At 38.1% G+C, this 24,084-nt stretch overlaps 1 protein-coding gene across 9 annotated transcripts in view; it reads left to right on the top strand.

Annotated features, from left to right (window-relative positions):
• Positions 1–24,084, top strand: part of MECOM (MDS1 and EVI1 complex locus) — a 567,851-nt gene that overhangs the window by 281,079 nt on the left and 262,688 nt on the right. For all 9 annotated transcript variants that reach the window (XM_032630292.1, XM_032630277.1, XM_032630275.1 and 6 more), the window contains exon 2: positions 278–615. In XM_032630292.1, the coding sequence (XP_032486183.1) occupies positions 278–615 (338 nt within the window). The remainder of the gene's footprint in view (positions 1–277; positions 616–24,084) is intronic.

The following is a 24,084-nucleotide window of genomic DNA, read 5'->3' as shown; positions in this document are numbered from 1 at the left end:
TCCCAACTGCATAATAGGTTGAGCTGGTCCATGAGAGAACTGGCAGTTAAAGATTAGCTCATTTGATTTATGGATTCAACACAGATAAACCAAAGAGGCAATAATCCCTCCCCCCTCCTTCATCTGTGAATAACAGATTTTAACGCAGGCATATTTTAACAGTGGTCTTTCCTATTTCGTCTTTAAAAAGCAACAACTTTATAAGCTGAAGATTGAGATGTGGAATTCTGTCTCTTCTATATTAGTAGGAATTTATGAACTTTTTATTTATTTACAGGTAATGAGTGTGTGTATGGCAGCTACCCTGAAATTCCTTTGGAAGAAATGCCAGACGCAGATGGAGTAGCCAGCACTCTCTCCCTCAATATTCAAGAGCCATGCTCTCCAGCTACATCCAGCGAAGCATTCACTCCGAAGGAGGGCTCTCCTTACAAAGCCCCCATCTACATCCCTGATGATATCCCCATTCCTGCTGAGTTTGAACTTCGAGAGTCAAATATGCCTGGAGCAGGCCTTGGAATATGGACCAAAAGGAAAATTGAAGCAGGTGAAAAGTTTGGGCCTTATGTAGGAGAACAGAGGTCAAACCTGAAAGACCCCAGTTATGGATGGGAGGTAAGAATATATTTTGAGTTAACACATTTATATATATTAACATGTGTAAAGAAGAGATTACTTTTTAAAATGTCCATAAAATAAGCAAATTCCATTTGTTGCAAAATGTCTTCAAATAGATTTTTAAGGATGAACCTCCCTTACAATTTCACTGCTTGATAGAAACAAAGTATTGCTTAAAGATATGGCATGATAGAAAGGAACTCAACGGGTTCCTTGAATGATCAAAGGATAGTATCTTGAAAACATACTAAAGGATAGAAATATAGTTTTTTAATTAGCATTTGGAAACATTGAATGTGGCCATCCCTACGGTATGTGGCATAAGCAAACAAAAGTCATCATATGACATGTTCATTGTATTTTATCTTTTCTTTTTTGGGAAGGGGGTTTGGAAGATTGGAGGAAACATTAGTCTTCTCCATTTTGTGGCTTTGAGTTAATTTGGTTTTACTTTCATTCTATGTGTTTATTTTGCTCTGTGTTCTAATACATTTTACCCCTCTTATGATAACCCTGCTTTGATTCTACATGCTTCCAGAATGTGTGTACTGTACTGAATCCTGTGATGATTATATTCAAATTGATTTAATGAGTAATTCATGTATAAAAATGGCAGCAAAAAACAATATGAAAATCAGTTGCTAGTTTCATTCTTTTTATAGAACCCATCTGTAAATATGTAAGAGTGGGATGTTGTGGTCTAATTACAAAATCTAAATAAATTTTGTTTCATTAAGGACAGGTAACTATGTCATTCTTTTGAGTTTATAATTTTTGTACAAATTCAGTATATATATATATATTTCCCATTTATTTTTATACCTTAAAAACTTTTGTGGTTAAATCACAGCATCACAGTTCCTGGAATATCTGACCTATATCTGAAAAACTTGTAGGAAATTTCTACATGGGCAAGAAAGTGTTTTTTGGAGATGTGATTGACCTTTGGTTTCACAGTATTTCAGTTAGACGGAAATTGGATAGATTTATTTTGGTATGTTCTCTTAATATTTATGATCATTAATAGAATATCCGGTTAGCTTTTTAAATAGAAATAAATATGCAGTGCCTTCAGGACTTAATTTCAATTTTTTGTCCCTTTGCTTTATATGTGTCCCCTTCTGAAATCTGCTCAAAATGCCATAATAAAAACAATTCTTGTTCAAATTCTGAAATGCTAAAAGTTAAGATCTGGATTTCACATAATTACAAATGAGAAATCCTTCCTTAGTTTTGTTCTTAGCCACAGCTTTGGTAAAGTTGTGGTTTAGCTACATTGCCTCTAGACATGTACATTGATAAGAGATTGTTAACAAATCACTGTAGCATTAACTGATATGTGAGTTGAATACGTTTTAAACCAAATGCGTACAAACTTTACGTCATTATTGTTCACCTTAAAATAATGGCTATAAACATTCTACTAATAAGTAACTCATTAAACTTTTATTACAAAATCTCTAGAGTTAAACAACAAGTGCAGTACTGTTCGAGATTATCTAGAAGGCTTGGAATAAACCAAGACTTAATAATGAAATCATTTTGCAATTCCAGGGTTGGTAAATGCAAGTCTGTGCCTTTTTAAACAGTATACCTGTGGATTCGGGGATGAACCTGGGGATAGTTCTATATTTAGAGGAAATTTAAAAATAATTAATTTTTTTCTCCTTGGAGTAAAATATCTTCAATATATACATGGGCAAATACTTACCTTGAAAAATGTAAAGTAATTCTTTTCATTATGTCAAAACTGAGTTGTTTTATTGCTTGGAATTCAAGATAACTTTACAAATAGTTCATGACTCTTTGGCTAAAGATCACCCATTTCCTCTTTCTCCTTCAAGAATTCAGTTGATGGTCAATTCGGTGGTTTTCTTTGCCATTTTAATGGTCTCTCGCTTCTGAGATTGTAGACTATCTGCTCTAGATGTATTGTGAACAAAAACAGAGAAAGAGCTTTTTTTGGTGATTTTGGCAAACTTGTTATCCATGGAGGACCAGTTGAGTTCTTGACTTTAGTATTTTGTTTTTTTAAAAAAATCTTACCATGGTTAATACCTAATCCAATCATGATCAACAAAGGCACTTGCACAAAGGCATCTGACCTACTCGCATGTGCTCTTTTAAATTGTTCTCATGTCATATTGGCCCTCAACTATAGCTGATTTCCCTCCTGTTTGGTTGGACAAATAGTTGTGATTAACTAGTGTGGCTTCTTTTCTGATACTCCTAAAAAATGATGAATTGAAGGATAAAATAACCTCTTAGGCCAAACAAAATAAACATGAACAGAGGAAACCCAGATTCAGCAGTTATTGAGTACCTACTATGCATAAGATTCTGTACTAAATACTTCCTTGAGAGAAACCCAGCCTATCATAACTGAACAAGTCATTCCTATCTCTAGTACTATGCTTGCTCTTTTCTCCCTTCAAAGTTCCCCTCCTTGTGCATTTCCTGTTTAGTAAATTGCATTACCATCTGTTCAGTTGCTCAAGCCAAAAAAATGGATCATCTTTGACTGTACTCTCTCCCACACCAACCATGTCTGATTTATAGTTCCTATATTCTATCAAGCCTCCATTCTTTACACATACTGGTCTCCCTACCTGGGAATCTCCTTTTCCTTCGCATCTTTAGCAAGTTTCTATTCATTCCTCAAGTTCTCTTCTTCCATGACATCATCGCTGACCTTTCTAGTCACAATTTAGTACTGCTTACATTTTGTCTCACCATAGCATCAGGTAAATCCATACTAAAAAACTTAAAGCATTGTGCAGCACCCAGACTGTTTGCCTAGTTTCCCTAATAGAGCAACATTTCCGTGAGAGCTGGCATAGTTGTATCCACTAAGTGCAATGTCTTGATTGTGTCCTATCTGTGCTGCCTGTGGTGTTGTCTAATGCTAAGTATGTTACCTGAAATAATCATACTGGATTAGTCGGCTCAGGCTGCTGTAACAATATGCTACAGACTGGGGAGCTTAAACAACAGGAAATTAATTTTCTCACAATTCTGGAGGCTAGAGTGTGAAGTAAAAGTTTCAGCTGATTCTTTTCCTGATTTGCAGATGTTGCCTTCTTGCTATGTCTTCACATGGCTATTCCTAGGTGCATGCACCTGCACACACAGAGAGAGAGAGAGAGGGAGAGGGAGAGGGAGAGGGAGAGGGCGAGGGAGAGGGAGAGGGAGAGGGAGAGGGAGAAGGCGGTGGTGGTGAGCACACTCTGACGTCCTTTCTTCTTATAAGAACACTAATCCTATTGGATCAGAACCTCACCCTTATGACCTCATTGAACCTTAATTACCTCTTAAAGGCCCTATCTCCAAATTTAGTCACACTGGGGTCTAGGGTTGCAATATAAGGATTTGGGGGTGGCTTAAACATTCAGTCTACAACACAGACATTTAAAAATAATTGTTCAATAACAGAATGAGTGAAAGAATAAATGAAAGAAAGGATGAATGGATATAGGATTATGTTACTCTGAAAGAGATGACAAGTGAGGACTTAGGTAGGCCCATGAAAAAGCTAGAATCTGGATTTTAGACATGTAGAATGAAGTCTTAACTCTGTCACTACTGTGTGATTCTAGGGAAACTACTCCAAATCAATTGATTCTTGCATGTTTATTTGACTAATGGGCTAATAATAACTGCCACACCTCATTAGCTGTTATGTAATTAAAATTAAGTAAAGAGATATGGTAGTTTCTTCAAAGAAAGTTTTTAAAAGAGAAAGCTCAAAGATAGTATTGCAGTTAGGGCCCACCTTTCTGAACCCCATTTAAATAACTTTTTAAGTTAGCTATATTTCCCGAAAGGGGCACTTCTGGGGAATCCTTTAAGTTTGTATTTTTGAGAAATAGGTTATTTTTGAAAAAACGTTCTATAGACCAAAATATACAGTTAGGTAAACTTAAGCCATAAACATAAAAAACATCATTTGTGTGATTTCTCCAAACCAGTATTGACTTAATAAAGAAAAACTTTAAAAATATTATTAGAGTTTGGTAGTGATTTCCACCTTGCAAAGCATATGACTTATTTCTAACAAGAGATTTTCCAAGACTAGGGAGTGCTTGACTGTCTCTAGGACCTAAAAGTAATTAGTGATAGAACACTTTTTCTTACGTTTAGAACTTTAGAGTTACTGATTAGTGAAGAATAATTTAAAAAATTCTCTTGGTTCAAGTTGAGGTTTTCTTGTATGTTTCCTTCTAAGATGACCATTATGTGATAACATAGGAATTGCTTGGCAGAACAGAAGGGAGCAGGCTTCTGGAGGGAGACTTCCGAGGCTCAAATCCTCTTTAGGGTTCTGTGTACTAGTTGAATGATTTGGGAAAAGTTACTAAATTCGTTGTCCCTCAGTTTATTTGCATGTTACATGGTGATAATAATTGTACGTACCCAATTAGAATTGTTGTGAGGATAAAATGTGACATCGTGTGTTAAAAGCCTACCAAAGAGCCTTCTATCTGGTAGAAGTGCTTAATAAAGGTGAAAAGCAACAAAACCTTGACTAAAACACAGATCTAGCCCAGGGTCATTAGATAGGGCAAAAGCCAATTATATTTTATTTACTGATTTTTCTATAAATTATTGCTCTTTCTCCCACTTGTTTTCTAGAAGTTCAGTTACCTCCAGGATGATCTAATTATGTGACTCTGAGTTTATTGAAAAGGAGGCACTGACTGCTTCCTAATTAAGAATTAAAACAAGGATTCAGGAGAGATTCATAAATTTCTTTTTAATCCAAAGAGTAATTTGGGTGGCACATTTTTTAATAGTCTGGAAATGGGTCATTGGAAAAAGAGAGTGAAGTTTTGTTTCTTTGGAATATTGCCATTTTTCTTTGCCTATATTTGTTGTCATTGGCCATCATAAAACTCTGCGAGTAGATGTAAGTCAGTGCACCTGTTAGGTGCCAAATCTTCTGTTCTATCTGTCTCACCCAGAATTGCTCCAGATTACTTTGATCAGTTAAAATACCAGGTATGAACTTGGCTTTTCATTTTCTCCCTTCAAGCATACACATATTCAGACTTAGAAAAATAATGACATGAGTGGACAGTAAATTTCTCTTATGTTGGGTTAAATAGATGGGAAGGAATAGTGGAAAGAGATTTTACAGGAGTCAGAGATTCATTAAATACTTTTGATGCAGTGCTTTGACAATACACTATATTCTAGCAATGTAGTCCTGAAATGTGATATTACAATGAATGTGTGCCTCCCTATATCATTTTAAAAGAAATAGTTCTCACATTTGTAAGTTTGATTTTGGGTCCTGTGGTAATGCCTTACCCATTGAAACATGCAATCTATGTGTTAACTGAAACATGAGCATACATTAAAACAACAACAACAACAACATCAAAATTTCCAGATACCTAACAACTGAGTTCAGAGTCAGGAGGTTGACAATCAAATAATGTATGCTTGGTAACAAAGAAAAATGGGATAATTTTAGAGATATGTACCAGGTACCTTTGAATGGCAATATTTCTCACTTATTTCTCTCTAGGTCTCCTTGGGCCCAAAATGAATTTTCTCTGGTTTGGCATTGATTTCAGAGAAAATGTTTATTCATTAATGAGAAGGTGCGTTCACATGACAAGTTGTATATCCTTAAAGCTAGATAACTAAAAAATGAAGACCTTTGTCTTAATAATTCCGAAATGAATTGATTCCAATAGAATTATTATGCCACCAAATATCCAAAAGGGTGTCTTTAATAGGTAGTTAGGAAAGAAAAATGTAATCTAACAATAAATGTATAATACCATAAAACCTTGTATAAAAAGTATTTATTGTTTGCAATATTATTTAAAAGGTGGCAAATATAGTTTGGATATTAAATTTTACTATGTGAGGAATTAAGACTCCACACTTCCACTGCAGGGGGTGTGGGTACGATCCCTGCCCGGGAAGCTGAAATCCCACGTGCCTGGTGGCCAAAAAAACCCAAAACATAAAATAGAAACAATACTGTAAAAAGTTCAGTAAAGACTTTAAAAATGGTCCACATCCAAGGGAACTTACCTTAACATAATAAAGGCCATATGTGACAAACCCACAGCCAACATCGTTCTCAACGTTGAAAAACTGAAACCATTTCCTCTAAGATCAGGAACAAGACAAGGTTGTTCACTCTCACCACTCTTATTCAACATAGTTTTGGAAGTTTTAGCCACAGCAATCAGAGAAGAAAAAGAAATAAAAGGAATCCAAATTGGAAAAGAAGAAGTAAAACTGTCACTGTTTGCAGATGACATGATACTATACATAGAGAATCCTAAAGATGCTACCAGAAAACAATGAGAGTTAATCAATGAATTTGGTAAAGTAGCAGGATACAAAATTAATGCACAGAAATCTCTAGCATTCCTATACACTAATGATGAAAAATCTGAAAGAGAAATTAAGAAAACACTCCCATTTACCATTGCAACAAAAAGAATAAAATACCTAGGAATAAACCTACCTAAGGAGACAAAAGACCTGTATGCAGAAAATTATGACACTGATGAAAGAAATTAAAGATGATACAAATAGATGGAGAGATATACCATGTTCTTGGACTGGAAGAATCAACATTGTGAAAATGACTATACCATCCAAAGCAATCTACAGATTCAATTCAATCCCTATCAAACTACCACTGGCATTTTTCACAGAACTAGAACAAAAAATTTCACAATTTGTATGGAAACACAAAAAACCCCAAATAGCCAAAGCAATCTTGAGAAAGAAAAACGGAGCTGGAGGAATCAGGCTCCCTGACTTCAGACTATACTACAAAGCTACAGTAATCAAAGCAGTATGGTACTGACAGAAAAACAGAAATATAAATCAATGGAACAGGATAGAAAGTCCAGAGATAAACCCACGCACATATGGTCACCTTAGTTTTGATAAAGGAGGCAAGAATATACAATGGAGAAAAGACAGCCTCTTCAATAAGTGGTGCTGGGAAAACTGGACAGACACATGTAAAAGAATGAAATTAGAACACTCCCTAACATCATACACAAAAATAGACTCAAAATGGATTAAAGACCTAAATGTAAGGCCAGACACTATAAAACTCTTAGTGGAAAACATAGGCACAATGCTCTATGACATAAATCACAGCAAGATCCTTTTGACCCACCTCCTAGAGAAATGGAAATAAAAGCAAAAATAAACAAATGGGACCTAATGAAACATAAAAGCTTTTCCACAGCAAAGGAAACCATAAACAGGACAAAAAGACAACCCTCAGAATGGGAGAAAATATTTGCAAATGAAGCAACTGACAAAGGATTAATCTCCAAAATATACAAGCAGCTCATGCAGCTCAATAACAAAAATTCAAACAACCCAATCCAAAAATGGGCAGAAGACCTAAATAGACATTTCTCCAAAGAAGGTATACAGATTGCCAACAAATATATGAAAGGATGCTCAACATCACTAATCATTAGAGAAAGGCAAACCAAAACTACAATGAGGTTTCACCTCACACCTGTCAGAATGGCCATCATCAAAGTATCTGCAAACAATAAATGCTGGAGAGAGGGTGTGGAGAAAAGGGAACCCTCTTGCACTGTTGGTGGGAATGTAAATTGATGCAGTCATTATGGAGAACAGTATGGAGGTTCCTTAAAAAACTAATAATAGAACTACCATATGACTCAGCAACCCCACTACTGAGCATATATCCTGATAAAGCCATAATTCAAAAAGAGTCATGTACCACAATGTTCATCAACAGATGAATGGATAGAGAAAGGTGTGGCACATATATACAACGGAATACTACTCAGCCATAAAAAGAAATGAAATTGAGTTATTTGTAGTGAGGTGGATGGACCTACAGTCTGTCATACAGAGTGAAGTAAATCAGAAAGAGAAAAACAAATACCATATGCTAACACATATATGTGGAATAAAAAACCTAGGGGCAGGACAGGAATAAAAACGCAGCTGTACAGAATGGGCTGAGGACACGAGGAGGGAAAAGGGTAAGCTGGGATGAAGTGAGAGCGTGGCATGGACATATATACACTACCAAATGTAAAACAGATAGCTAGTGGGAAGCAGCCACATAGCACAGGGAGATCTGCTTGGTACTCTGTGACCACCTAGAGGGGTGGGATAGGGAGGGTGGGAGGGAGATGCAAGAGGGAGGAGATATGGGGATATATGTATATGTATAGCTGATTCACTTTGTTATAAAGCAGAAACTAACACACCATTGTAAAGCAATTATACTCCAATAAAGATGTTAAAAAAAAAAATGGTCCACATCCTAAATAAATAAATAAATAATAAAAGTGAGAAAATGCCAAGAGAAAAAGTGAGGCTTAGTTAATAGAACCCTGAACGTGATTGTCATTGAGGCCCAAGAGACATTATGGATTCTCTTAGAATATAATGAAATCAAGAAAAGAACATGCAATTTATTTTATTCATCGTGTCCTTCCAGAATACATAGCAGAAACCATATCTCGAGCTGTTAAAAGAGAATAGCAGTTTACTCTCCTGAGGCACCATGAACTACCCCTAGTTTTGACCTGGGTTCAAGACGGATATCTTTTTCTGTGTGTGTGAAAATGTCAGAATCCCATTACCCCCACCCACATATGCTCTGTCATCTTATACTTTCTTTCATGAAAGGTATTGATGAAGTTCAGCATGTCTACTCATCTTATGGCTGCTTTGACACCTCTAGTATTTCCAAAGTGTAGCTGAAGATGTATGCAAGTCTGATATCAAACAGTTTGAGAAGTTCCCCAAATATCAAGAGTTTTTTGTTTTACTCTGCCTTCCTTGGTGATCAATTAGAATTTGCATGTGAGTCACTCATTTTTCAAAAGCATTGTGGGCGATTTTCTTCCAATTGGAAGTGTATCCCACAAAATGGACCAAAATGAGTTTGTTCCATATTTATTCACCCACACATCTGCATGATTATTGCTTCCCTCTTTAGTTGCTAAATCAGTAGTAAAACTCATGGGTTCAAAACATGAAATGTTCAGGAAAGATCCTCTTTTAAGAGATGTGACAATTGACTCTAGCATTTGGTCAATCCAGGGGCAGAGATTCTTTATAATGCTTTGTTATTCTAGAACACTTAAAAGTTGGGACCACTGCATCAGGATATTCTGTTCTCTAAGCTTTTCCCTTGAGGATAAGTTAGGAAGCGGTGGGAAGTAGTAAGGAGTAGCTGATTCAAATCTATCTTAGAAAGTTAAAGAGCTGGTTCAGTTTCTTTGCTCCCTAGTTTGTCTAGTGTAGCAATATGGAGAGAATTTGTTCAAGTAATGTTAAGGAGGTAGTATGGAGAATTGGGAACACAAAGGATTTGTACATTGTTTCATTTGAGCAATAAATAAACATTTTATTAATGTAGCATTTTTTACATCAATAGAATCATACAATAATTTTGATGTACTTCTTTTTTACATAATTCTGTCCAGAAATTTAAAAATGAATTAGCATTTCAGCTAATTACTGAAAATTTAGTAAAGAAATACTATCTTCATTTTTGCTTTGGTACATCTTTTGGCCTTTTATGATATAGCTGAAGCTAAAGTTAAGGCAAATATTGTATGCTTTTTAAGAATATTTTCTACATGATAATTAGTAGGATTTTCAAGCTAAAATAATCACAAAGAGCAAGACGTGGCCTGCTATCATTATGACAAAGAATGATATAAAAGGACTTTGTGTGTTTCGAGCAAATAGATACCAACAGCTACCTGTTAGGTTGTCATTTCTTTCAAGTCAATATTTGATATAACAAGATTTTAGTATGGCAAAGATTTTTGACAGCACTTTTGTCATAAAGGAACTTTTGCTTGTACTGATGATAGAAGATGAACAAACATTACAGAGAAATAGCTTGTTTCACTGAGCAGCTCCACACCATCGTGTGAAAAAATGTGACCAAAGGAGAAAGTCTCAGAGGAGCATTCATGGCCAGGAACAAGACACGCAGGTTCAAGAACAATTAAAAGTTTCTTCTAGGATAGTTGGTCCTGCCATCTGCTCCCAATCTCTACTACTTCCAGATCCAAACCCTATCACACTATTAAACATCATCCCATCAGTTTTCAGACCAGACTTTTATTCCACCAGTTAAATGCTGCTCGAGACACAGAAAATAATTTGTATTTCTCCAACTAATCCTAGGAAGTCAGTGGTAGAATGTTATCTGATACAAAAACAGTGTCTCCAGAACTCAAACTGTACAACCTTACACACACACACAAATACATGAATTTCCTTAAGTTTTAAAAAATGTATCATTTTGGAATCTTCATTTTGGATTTGGATTTCAGATCTGAGTGTTTTGGATGTTTGGCCCCAAGGCTTTCCCTACGAAACCCATATAAAGTTGGGTGCCTTATGGTTTTGCCTTGGCAGTCACTGTTAAAAAAAAGGCACTGTAACCCCATCCCTCCTCCCCCCCCAAAACAACAAAAAACAAAACAAGTCTTTTTCAGAAACATCAAACGGGATTCCATTTATAAAGTCCTTTCTCCCTGTATATCCCTGTCATTCACTCTCTTACTCTTTCAGTATCTCACACATCCAGCAGGTGCTGCTCTCAAAGACTCTCCCCTCTTAAACACCATCCTCATAATCCAGGCCTCTCTCCCTGCCCCCTCTCTCTTTATATATATATATACACGCACACACACACACACACACACATATATATATATATTTTAATCGTGTAGATGAACTTACTCAATATGGACTTCCTCCATTCTAGTATTACCTAGTAAAAGTTACCTGGCATCTGGATGTGGCTAATGAACAAGGACCGAGCCACTGATCCAGGAAAAAAGACTCCTTCCTCCCTGTGGGCAGGATGGGAAGAGGGTAATTATTACAGATACCCCTACTCTGAAATCTCTCTCTCTCTCTCTTTTTTTTTTTTTTTTCCGGTACGCGAGCCTCTCACTGTTGTGGCCTCTCCCGTTGCGGAGCACAGGCTCCGGACACGCAGGCTCAGAGGCCATGGCTTACGGGTCCAGCTGCTCCGCGGCATGTGGGATCTTCCCGGACCGGGGCACGAACCCGCGTCCGCTGCATCGGCAGGCGGACTCTCAACCACTGCGCCACCAGGGAAGCCCTGAAATCTCTCTTATTCCTGCCGCACGCACACCTAGAGTTTTCGTCATTCATAGGCAATACACGTATATTTTCTGTGGCTATGATTATACTTTCTGTGACTTGCATTACCTATGACTATTGGCCAGTCAGCTCACGTCCCAGATCCACGAGAGGCGGGCACTTGTGCCTCCTTCCAATGGGCTGGCAGTGGTATTTTCCTCTGACACCGCCCAGGCTTCCCAGGTGTGTATGGCGTGGCACGGAAACCTCAACTGCTTGACAGCCACAGGTGTGGATGATTTGTTTTTTCTTTTTTTCATTTGTTTAGATTCTTGTGGTAGGAATTCAGCAGGTGTGTGACGGCAGCATAGAATCTCCACCGTGGCACAGAGGCCAGCTGGAAAAAAGAGGCCCTGGAAAAAAGATGTTCTTGTTGGTCTCGCAACACTGCCAGCTTGAATCCCTGTTTGCCTGGAAACCTCACCCAAGGGCAAGACTCTGCCTAACCAATGAGTTAGGATAAGTTCATCTCAATAGATGAGCAAGAAAAGCCTCCTTATATGAACGTAATCTACAAGTAGGAGCAGGTTACCTGGCTCTGCCCTCCTGTATTTTTTTCTTCTTTTTTCTCCCTAACTTGAGCTGGTGTCATTCCAATTACAGGGATATAGGAAACCCTGGACTTGGTTTCCAAAGAGATATAAACCATGCTAGGATGCTGTTGTTGACATATAAGTTTCTGGTCCTTTGATTGAGACTAAACATAGGAGCACAGATTGAGAGTGGTTCTGTGTGGAGTTTTCCACATTCCTGCCATCTCCTCAGGAAGTTACTAATCCTGGGACCCAATCGGTTCAGTACAGGGCAAGGTAACCTTGGAGATTTTTCCAGACCACGTCTAGCCTTCGTGAAGGGGTGGGGGAGGCTGGCTACTGTAATACTGAGGGAACCAGATAGAGAAGGAGGTAACCAAGAGCCATTGCTGTCAGTCTGTCAGCGTGTGGGGCTGAGCCATCCAACCTTTCCCTCTCCTCACCCTCACTAACCTCTCAAACATTTGTCCTATGGCTTCTCTTGATATCCAAAGAAATAGATACATACACCGTAGGCTACTCCGTTTCCCTTTGTCACAGACCCTTCCCCAGTTTTTCTTTCAGAATCAAGCCTGGAGTTTATTTGACGTTGTTTTTACTTGTGTACACATCGTATAGGTGAGGGTTTCAGGGGCAGGGGAAGCTACACAGTGATTTGCCATCTGGGCCCTATATACCTCTCTGAATATAGACATTGGTCATCTCTTCCCTTTAGGTAGCACAAATGCAACACAATGCAGGGATGACACATGTCAGATGAGCATATATCTCGAAGGGCAGCAGATAGATCTGTAAATCAACTTGGGGAAAAGGGGTGACGTGTGTGAGTGTTAGATAGTCAGTAGACGAGGCTTTCATCCTGCATCTTGACCTTTGACGATGCAGATATTTATGTTAACATATATTTGATGTATCTGCAGTCACTGAAGAGAACTGGTTGTCATAATCCAGAGAAGTAAACATTAAACATCATATGAAACATTCAAATCAGTTTTGCAGCTGTTGTCCTGCTGGAGTGGCATTTCATATGTTCGTCTTTAGCTATTGCTAATATTTTAATCTCTTAAAGAGATAATTATTTAATCTCTTGAGAATCTAGTTCTTCTGTAATAACAATTAAGTGAGATTAAAACCCTTACACTGAACTCCAGGATTGAGAGTGTTCAGTCCTATGTCCAGTATTTGATTAGAACTTACTTTATATCCAAGTCAATGCCCCCTTAAGAGATGAGGAGGGATTAAAAATATCTCTGTTGCCCAATGGATGATACTCAAAAGAAAAAAAAATTATCATTGCGCTTAATAAGAGAACTGACAAGTAATCATAATTCTTTCTGTTAAGTAAATATGTTAGAAAAATTTATTATGAAATGACACATTATGCAAGCCAGGAATCAAACATGACATCCTTGCATTAAATACGGTAGATGCCATTAAGGAAAACAGTCAATATGTCACCAAGCCACGGCCTGTAAAAATTAAATTGATTTGGTAAATGTAAGTAAGATAGATCTGTTTGCTTTCATCATCAATTTTGAGTGGGTGAACAGGTGATGTCACCAACCTGGGAGCGATAAAGATGCAGGACCATCTGGAAAGGCAAGTGATGAATGGGCAACTGCTTTTGGATAGTGACAGTGCTGTGGTACTTTGTCACTTGGGATGCAGTACTTAATAACTTTTCAATACCATCATAATAAATTTCACTGCCTTATTAATATAGAAATGGTGAGTTATTACCATGATGGTGAGTGTAAATAACTGGAGATGCAGCCGTCAAAAGCTGATTGTTTGGACATGTTTCTTTAAGCAACACAGTTGACTCATGATAATCAACCTACATCTATACCAGTAGAGTTTATTGCACTTGTCAAAGGAAAAAGTAGTATTATTCAAAATTATATGAAGTCGTAATCAGTTTAATATATTATCAGACTTTTCCTGTAAGTTTCCAAACACAAGGCAGTAAATCATTTTTAATAATGTCCTTTCATGTAAAAAAGTGTTCTTATACAGTAATAATGTCCTTTCTTAACTATTAACAGAACAGTTGACTTCTTTGTATGTGCTGTAAAGGGTATTTTTTTTTGTACTTTTCAATCATTTTCTTTTGCAAATAAAGAGCAAAAGCAGGAACCTTAACGCTTCATTAACAAGCTCGAAAGTTGCTGAGTACAGGCCATGTCACACGTTTCCATTTTAATCGAACAGATGTACTTAAGAGTAAACCACAACAAATGAAGCACAGACAAAATTATAAACATGTGTCACTAAGAAGTAGGCAGGAAAGAGCCTCTGATGAGCATCTGCGTGCGTTTTATGAAGCCAAGGACTGCCACTTCATAAGTTTGTCACTGATGTCTCCAGTTTAATGAGGAGAAACAAAATATGTAGATAGGTGTAAGTTGAAGATGAATTACTAGATCAATCACTTAGCACCATTCAGGGTGTCTGCCATTGTGTGGTGGGAAAATAATTAGATCTGGGATGCTGTTCTTATTTATATACCAGGTGTTCAATCTGGGATGGAATATAGAAAACTTCCTCTTTCATGTCACTGTGGTCTTTATATTGTTTCTCGGGTAGGCTGACTTTTAATTCTGACACTGTCTTTTGGACTGCAGTCTGCCAGCCTCTTAAATGAAATGCGTCTCCACCATTTCTATGACTGCTGAAAAGAGAGCCAGCAGTCTATTAACAGGCAATAAAGTTCAGGAAGCCCAGGACTCATTTCTTGGGTCAGAGGTGAAAATTGCATACGAAATGAAACAAAGGTGGGCCTTGATCGCTCAAGAAGCAGCACCAGAAAGAACACACGTGCTGTTCACCAGAAGTCTCCCACTTAAAGGGAAAGGAATAATCGTAATAATGTTGGCGATGGAGTTAAGTACTCAGTTGAGAGAAATTGTATCAATCTGACAAATATAGCCTTCACAGGAGATAAAGTCTCTAATGACCTTAAATGCATATATTTATCATTTAATTCAACGAGCCAATTCCCTTGGGCTTTTGACCAATGACATTTCCCCTAAAGTTTAGAAATTTTTTACTAGCCCAGAGAATAATGGCCATTTGTCAGAAGGTTCCAAAGCTCAACGCAGTTGGAAGCAAAGAACAGGAGAGGAGGGGGAAAAAGGCTAATCGAGTCTTTCCACCTCAGAGAATATTCATACCAAGTTTTATTGATGCAGAGTCTGCAGTATTTTGTGGCTGAACAGTAGGTGGCAGACGCTGTAGTGAATAAATGGGGAAATTTTAATCTAAGCAGTTTTCATCTGATTTCATTGACTTGCAAATATGTCACCTGTAAGTACAGCACATTACTTTGCAAAAAAATAGGAAAACTAAATAGTTACGAAATGTGCTAGTTGAATGTGGAAAAATCAAAAGGATTCTGCAGAAATAGAAGCAAAAGTTCTAATGTTTCATCAGGTGAAGTGTGTGTAAAACAGGAAAGCCCAAGGAATAAAGGGACCCTTGTGTATGGTGGGCTTTTCCTCACTGTTATTCTTGGTCTCAACTTGATGAAGTGTATTAGTGATATGCACGAAGCACTGCGACTCCTGTATCTCCCTTTGTGAGAGTGTCCTTGCCTTTGTTCGTGCTGTCAGTCAGTTGTTCTTTCTCCTGGGCAGCCACGTTGGTAACCGCAGGATCTACTTGCAAATAGATTTCTGTAAAACCATATTATTCTTCAGCCCTGACTCTCTCTCCCCGCCCCCCTTCCCTCAACAATCTGGCCATTCTTGCGGCGTGGCTCCCTGGCTTGCTTCTTTGTCATCCGTCTAGTGGTTTGTGTTTCCGCCTTGAGGGATAGTGGAAGGGACACTGGCCTAGGTGCCAGGAACCTTGAGTACGTGGCTCATCTCAGACTTGGGACCTTGGAAAAGTTACCTGAGTTTCTCCTCTGAGGTCTGACTGAAGTCTAGTCTAGCTCTGACTTTGAGTTTTTGAATGCTGTCTTGTACACCCGTTCCTTACTTCTTTTTATCCTCGTGAACGTGCTCTATGTTGTCATGCTTTTAGAGGTTTTACTTCTATTGGGGCCTGTGCACCCTGGGAAGGATACAAATTAAGTTAAATTAAGTAGAAAACTAGTATAATTGGACTAGTATTGAACAAGTATAATTGTGTTGTGTAAACCTGAAATCAAAGCGCATTTGATATGTGTGTCTCTTTTTGGAATTTATATTTTAATAAGGAAGGCAGCTTAAGACAAAAGCCTTGTTTTGAAAGGAAAGTAAGTTGGTTAGAGAGAAGATTCTATCCCTAGCCATCTTTGAAAAGATACAGGTATAAATTTCATTCTGTCCCTGGGGCACGACTTAGTCCAACCTCAACTGTATACTAAGGCAATGTTAAAAAATACCATTTGGTCCTCTCAAATATAACACAGGTGTCATGGGCTTGTCTCTGAAAAGAAAAAAAAAGAGGCAGTGTAACACAGGGACTGCTGAGGGCACTGAGTCTAAAGACAAATGAACTTGGTTCAAATTCTCCACCACTTACTAGCTTTGTGACCTTGAACAAGTACTAAACCACTTTTTGTCTCAGTTTCCTCATGTAAAACGGTAGTAGCAGTAGTATCTGCCTGGCAGGATTTTTGTGAAGATTACACTGCCGAGTATTGTAAAGGCTTAGAGTGTGCTGGAGCAGCCTTACATGCTGTAGTAAGCACTTCAAAGCAAACTGATTTTAACAGTCATCATCACCATCGTCATTCCGAAGTTGAGGATGCTCCTTGTATCCTTTCTTCTGTGAGAGAAGGATTGGGGAATTCAGTCTTTGGAGTTGGAGCTCCTGAGGTTGACAGAGCCATCCCATCACAGAAAGGTGACTCCTTTCTGAGTAGCGTGGGCAAGTGACCTTCCTAGACCCGACATACTTGGAACATTGATGGAGGTTTGAGAGGTTCTTTCACTAAAGACTTGAGTGAGCATTTCTAAACAGTGCAGAGGAGGAGGTTTGACTATTTGTCTGATGAACTTATGCTCTCGTAGCATGGTAGGGTGGGGTTGAGAGCGGTGAGAGCTCACCCTTTAAGCCCCCCTCAACCATAACTCTCTCGATGTGTTCTTCCTTTTTTTTTTTTTTTTTTTTGTGGTACGCGGGCCTCTCACTGTTGTGGCCTCTCCCGTTGCGGAGCACAGGCTCCGGACGCGCAGGCTCAGCGGCCATGGCTCATGGGCCCAGCTGCTCCGCGATATGTGGGATCTTCCCGGACCGGGGCACGAACCCGTGTCCCCTGCATCGACAGGCGGACTCTCAGCCACTGTGCCACCAGGGAAGCCTGTATTCTTCTGAAGGGCCCTCTCTCCTCTTACTCTTCCTCATCTTCCTTGGCTCTCGACACTACCGTGTCTTGCCAACTCTGCCCCCTCAGGTTTCAGCTAGATAGTAATGGGGCAGATTTTCTCTTGCAGGAAGTTTGACCTCGTCTATGGATTTGGGGAATGTAGGTGTGCTTTTATTCCTGTTCCTGCTCTTCTTCAATGAGGACTTTTTGAATAACCTGAGAACAAACACACCTCGTGACAGCAAGTATCTTGCTGAGGTTGCGATGTCTAATCTTAAGTGAGAAAAGCATACTCTGGCTCTTCACAAAACTTTGACCTTGTCCCATGGAAATAACAACCCTGGCCATCTTGTGAATTTGCTTTCTTCCTGGGCCCTACTCCATCAGTGGAATTCCCTGTTAAGTGAGAATGGCTCTGAATCACTGAGAATAATGTCATAACTAAATATATTGTGATTAAGTGTATGGGAGTATTTCTGATGAGTGGAAATACATATCCTAATCTTTCTGTATATTGTCATTTATTTATTCTTAAATTTTACCTGGTGGGTCAGTGGGATCTTGAGACTTTCTGGGCAGAACTTTGGAGATCAGACTCTGCAGAAGACCCAGTATAACTTCTCACATGTAAAATTTCACTGTTCACAATTACCTCTGAGCATTCTGAATGGAGGAAGCATCACAAGCTTGGGGATTTTTTCTCATAAAGAAATAACCAAAATCTGTGCTACTGGATTCTGAGGGTAAGCTCTTCGACTCATGGGCTATTAGATGGGGGTACCTGAATTATTTGGTTGAGGATTTATGGCTGAAATAAACAATAGCCCGAAGTTGAGTTTGCCTGACAATGGGTAGAAGCTTCCTGAAAGAAGGCTTGTAGGCTGGACCCGTGGTAGGGGCCTCTGCTTCCCTGGGGCACAGCTATCTTCTCCCTTCAGTTCTCCTGACTATTATAACCTCATGTTAATGTCTTTTAACTTCCACAGCATGGACTAAATTGTCACCAAACTGCCATACACTAATGATTCTTTACTCACACAAACTCTTCTATATCCTAAGATCTCTCTTCGTGTGGAGGGCTCCACTGAGAACAATCTGGATTTAGTAATGTACTTAATTAGAAGGTTTAGTAAGAAGTTAGGACTTGGTTTTCTTTTTTTTAACTTGGGAAAGGCAGTAATCTTGAGAAAACCAAATGTGAATATGATTTTAACAAGAGAATTTCCACTTTCCTTGTACCTTCCAAAGCATGGAAATTCTCCTTTGAAGATGTTAATTCTCTAAGAGTACCGTCAGCAATATAAAGTTTGAAGAATAGTTGGGTTTGCCTATAGATGAGCCAGGCTAAAAAATATGGAAAGTAGTACTCGATGAAATCATGAATTGATATGATTTGAATTACAGAGCTCCATATGGACCCCTGAACATTGATTTGTCCAGAACATTATGAAAGGTATTATAGTGAGGAGGTATATAATGTCACTTGGTGAACTTGACTCAAAAAGTGTTCATCTGAAGTTTGATTCCTTACTCAACCACCATAACTGATTGATAGAGACATGGATCTCCAATTGGCTTTAGTTTCTGCTCTGCGAATCTTCCATGAACCTCACTGAGAGTCTAAGATGCAGTTGTAAGGTATGATTGAAGAGTTTGAATTTCTATGTATAGTCCCGCTAAGCACCTCAGAGCACCGATCCCCAATCGCATTCATCCAAGAAGTGTTGAGAAGGGATAAAAAGTCATTTTGCCTTATGTTTCTATGGGATAGGATGAAAGGTGCTGGAACCAGGTAAGGTAATGCTTAAAATATTAGGACTTTTAAGTCAAGAAAGTCAGAATTATGATGTGATGTAATATGGACATAGATAAACATGACCTTCTTTAATTGAATTCTGGTAGACTAGATTTAGTGTGGATGGGATGGAGCTGGAGGATTAGTTAATTCTACAAGAGCAAAAACGATGAAAAAGAAGCACTACTTGCCACAATAGGATGTTAGAATTCATTACCCAACATGGAAGAGATTGAAAATATAGCCTAAATCAGGTGGTATTTCCATCTCAGCTGCCCCTCTCCGAGGCTCTGTCAGCTGTGAATTTATCTGTCGTCACTTGAAAACCATTTTTGTTTTCAGCCTCTTTATAACTTTTATAAGTTTACCCCAGTCTCATGGAAAACTTTATCTGAGTTTACTCTCTCACACATTAAATAGTTTCTATTCATTTTAGTCTAGAACTCAAATACTTCCTCCCTATGAGACCCCTGAGTTCAGGAGTTTAGGAAGGGCAGAAAGACTGCCTTTGGACAGTTATCTTTTTGACTTCTTGGTCCAGGGCTCGAAATCCTTCCGCTGTCTTGGTCTTCTGTTCAGTATAAAGAAAAGGTGATTTTCTGTGTCTCTAGACAAAGCATACCCATCTTGAAATAATAATATGGCGTATAAAACAGGGCCGCTCATAGGCAGATTACAAAAAAGGTCGGAAGAGAATTATATAGTAATGAAAACTGGTCCATCTAACTTTTAAAAAATGAGTGACCCTGTATTTTCAGGAAGAATGAAAACATCTATTTAATACAAGTCCTTTGGTCATTGAGATGTGTCAGAGACCTTTCCCTTTATTCTGAAGTGCTGTTGTGTTAGCGTCGAAATGTAAAAATAATAAACAGCTGACATTTTAGGCACAGACTAAACATCAAGCAAATGACATTTCATTGAAGCTCTTGAGAGAGTGACAAGATGCCAAGATGCCAAAGGAAGTGAGAAATGGTCACAAAATCTTCTATTTACGGCAGAGGAATTGTCAGTGTGAGAGTTGTTTACCCTGTTCCTCCATTAGGGAGGTTTACTTCGATGGAAAATTGTTTTTCAGTTTGAATTTAAAGCATTATGAGGGGCAGAAGATAATACATGGTTCCAAAATTCATCCTGATTTTTGCTCATTACTAATTCGTTGATGTATTAACTCCGCAAGCATGCCCTGGGTGTCTACCTCGTGTCCTTGCCCCGGCAGTGGAAGACAGCGGTGACTCAGGACAGCTTTCTTACCCTTCCCCTCTTCCCTTTCCTTGTCTTTCTTCCTCTTTCCCTCTTTATTTTCTCTTGTCTTCTTTTTGTTTATTTTTTATTTTCTTGCCCTTAGCCAAATGTCAGTCCCACTCCCTTCACCTAATAGGTTTGGTTAAATTAATTGGTTATCCAACTAATATGTGTCACTTTTCATCAGAGCAAATATGCATAGGATTTGACCATCTGGGGGACAGTTAGTCATTTTGAGGATGCAGGTGGGAAACACACCTGTAGTTAGTCACTCACAGGGGCATTTGTCTATACTGAAATGATTTGCAGGTGTTAAACATGTGCTTATGAAAAAGGGAAATAGGGATTTGGGGTCCAGAGAAAATTTGCCTCTTAATTTAATATTATTTTCTCTCTTCCCTGTCTCTTGGTTACTTAGAGAACAAATGCATATACTTTTAACTTAATGTCTTGAGTGACTGCAAAAAGGAGATAGAAATGCAGCTTTGGCTGTTTTATGTGGTTCATAAAAACATTCTGGCTCCAAGGATCCATTTATATTTAGGCTTTACAGAAACAATGCTATAAAGTTTTCTAGTTTTGATGGCAAAACTACTCATTAAAATCTGTGATATGTAGCATTCTAATGAATTTTAGCCACATTTTTAAGGCTATTGTTAGGTGGCCGTTAGCTTTCCCAGTGTTCCTAATAAAGAACAAAATCATCTGAACTATTTGATGATTACTAGTGAGTATTGGTAAACTTTTTCATGAAAGCATGTTAACCACATGTCATGTACCATGGCATAAAAAATAGAAACAGTGAGAAATTCAACAACCAGGATCCCAGTGCTCTGCTGACATCAAATTTGGCAGATTTTGAAAATTCTGTGATCATGTCTCTCCTTCTGTGACACTAGTTCATTCTTCAGAAACATTTGCCTTAGCCTGGGGAATTATAGATAATTTGATGCAACAGGTTTAAGTTACCATTTTCATAGTGAAAAGAATAGCTTAGCATGATCCCGATTTTCCTTGGTTTCCTCCCATTCTTGAAAGAAGCAGAGGTATTCACGTTTCTTTGTCTAACAGTTTTATAATGTCTTAAGAGATTAACAGTGAGCATGAATGAGGGCCTGCGGATTAGACAACAAAAAGCCTGGGACGTCCACTACCTTACTTGCAAATTTTACATTTTCCAGCATTGCTAAGCGAGTATAGAAAACTAAGGAAAGATAATAAGTACCAGAGTCTCAAAAGTGTTTAGTGATTCAAAAAATTTAGATGACATGTCAGAACTGACAGACTCATGGAACCGTCTGTGGCAGGACCCACTTTTTTGTCTTATGTTAAGCTCTCATACTGAGTGAATGCAGATGTTATCACGGTACCCCAGACAGACAGTCAGTGAAATGTGACAAGCTGTCAGCAAAGTTACACTATGTTGATTTTGTTAAAATATCCACAAGCTTTATAGTTTCTCTTTATATAAAAAAACCCTTACCTCATTTAGTCAAGAGAATGGAAGCTGTTGGGGAGATCACTTGTGCTTTCATCATCCTTACACTACCTTGGGTTTTTCCTCCAGGAGAATTTCACTTAGCAAATTAAGTACTAATGCACCCCAAATATCGAATCCCAAAGTATCTCAGAGTAATTTTTTCTCTTTCAACTGGTTCTGTGATTTTTTGTTCAATGTACATTGCACCTCAACACTTTGGCAAAGGATGTTTCACCATCAGAAAGACTGAATTTTCTTCATTTAAATTAGGAGCCAAGATGAGAGGTTAAAAATCTGAAGGACCACTTTAACCAAAAAGCCTTTATTAACAGGAGTTTAGGTGTAGAACATGAAAATGTGAGCTTAACCAAAATCTAAGATCTTTGCTTCCACTCTTTATTTTTAAACACTGAAAATTACCACCGGCAAGAGAAAAATCTCCATTGAAAACAAACGTTCGAGTCATTCAGGAAAAACAATTCTGTTTTTCATATATGGTTTAGACATTTAGATTTTATTTTTATAAGTTTGGAAAATAAAAAAACAGTAAAGAGGAATTCTAGAGCATTTTCAGTGCTGTAACATATTTATATCTAAAGATAAGTCTTGCTTATTAAGTGATCATTTTGACATCAATTTCAGATTCAATTTAACTCAAGACTTTAGAAGTCAGAACAAGCAAAAGTATAATTAACTGAGCAAAATTAAATAAAGACCATACCTTTGGAAACTGAAGTTTTAACTATATTGCTTTTAGTGATATTAATGATATCTTTTAAACTAAGGAAGACATCAGTATTGACCTTTGAGTTTAACACGGTGGAGTTTATTTGTAGCCTCTGGGTGCAATAATGGGTTGCCTTTTACCCCATGTGGAAGGGCATCTGTTGCATGTAATTTATTTGACTTCAAATTGCAAATTCTTTGGTAGAAGATTACTTTGCAATCCTAGTTTCCACAAATTAACCTCTGTTTATACGTTCACTTTTGGAAATTAAAGGCGAAAGGAAAACACGAGCCATGCTTGTTTTGTTCAATTTACATCGTCACCGAGGACATTAACATACAATGAGAAACCATTCTGTGATTTTGAAAAATGAAAAGTCAAGGCATTTTGAAGGTAACATCTAGCTCAGTGTTTTTGTAAAACTCAGGACTAAATAATCAAATGAAATTATGCATATGGAGGAAATGATTTAGAATATGTTGTGCTGCTAATCGCACTCATGCTGAAGTTTTAAATTTCATCTGTCTACTCAGATCTATTGTGAGCCATTAAGTGGCTTCCTTTTTTCCCGACAAATTGAATGCTGCAACTGCAAGGAGCTCTTTTGTTCTTTTAATTCAGTCAGCATGGAAATGATTTTCTCATTTCAGGCCCTTTTCTGTCCTCTCTTCATTGTGTCAATAAAATAGAGTTGTGCAGAGCTGCTCTAATCAGCTTAGAGCGCTAATTCATTGCTCCGGGATGCTATCTGTGTTTGGCTACAGGTGGGCACTCTAAGGGGTCAGTCTCCAGGGGAGTGTAATTGTGTGTCTCCTGGGGCTTGTTTGCAGAATGACCTAAAGCTGAAGCCCCAGGTCGGGAAGGGGAGAAAAAGACCGAACAAACATATGCCCACGCAGACATATCAGCTGTATTTTCATGGCGACCATTCACTTGGCCTGACAATCTGAGATTCTAGCAACATTCCTGGCATTCTACCTCTTCTCAGTCTTCTAGGATTTAGCCATAAAATTTGAATTCTTTTAAATTTTGCGCACATTTCCTAGGGGTACAGCTATGTGGTATTTCCAATATACAAGTTAAAGTCTAGGCTAGGATTTAACACGTGGATAATATGACCACACTAAACTACAAAAAGAGAAACAGAAACCGCCAATTTTTGGAAAATATATTCTTATGTGTCTTGTGAAGGTAGCTTAATCCAAAAATATGGAA

The sequence above is a fragment of the Phocoena sinus genome, chromosome 4 (genome assembly GCF_008692025.1).
Source record: "Phocoena sinus isolate mPhoSin1 chromosome 4, mPhoSin1.pri, whole genome shotgun sequence".
Classification (NCBI taxonomy): Eukaryota; Metazoa; Chordata; class Mammalia; order Artiodactyla; family Phocoenidae; genus Phocoena; species Phocoena sinus.
The sequence above is the reverse complement of the archived record's forward strand: the minus strand, read 5'-3'. Positions and strand labels throughout refer to the sequence as shown.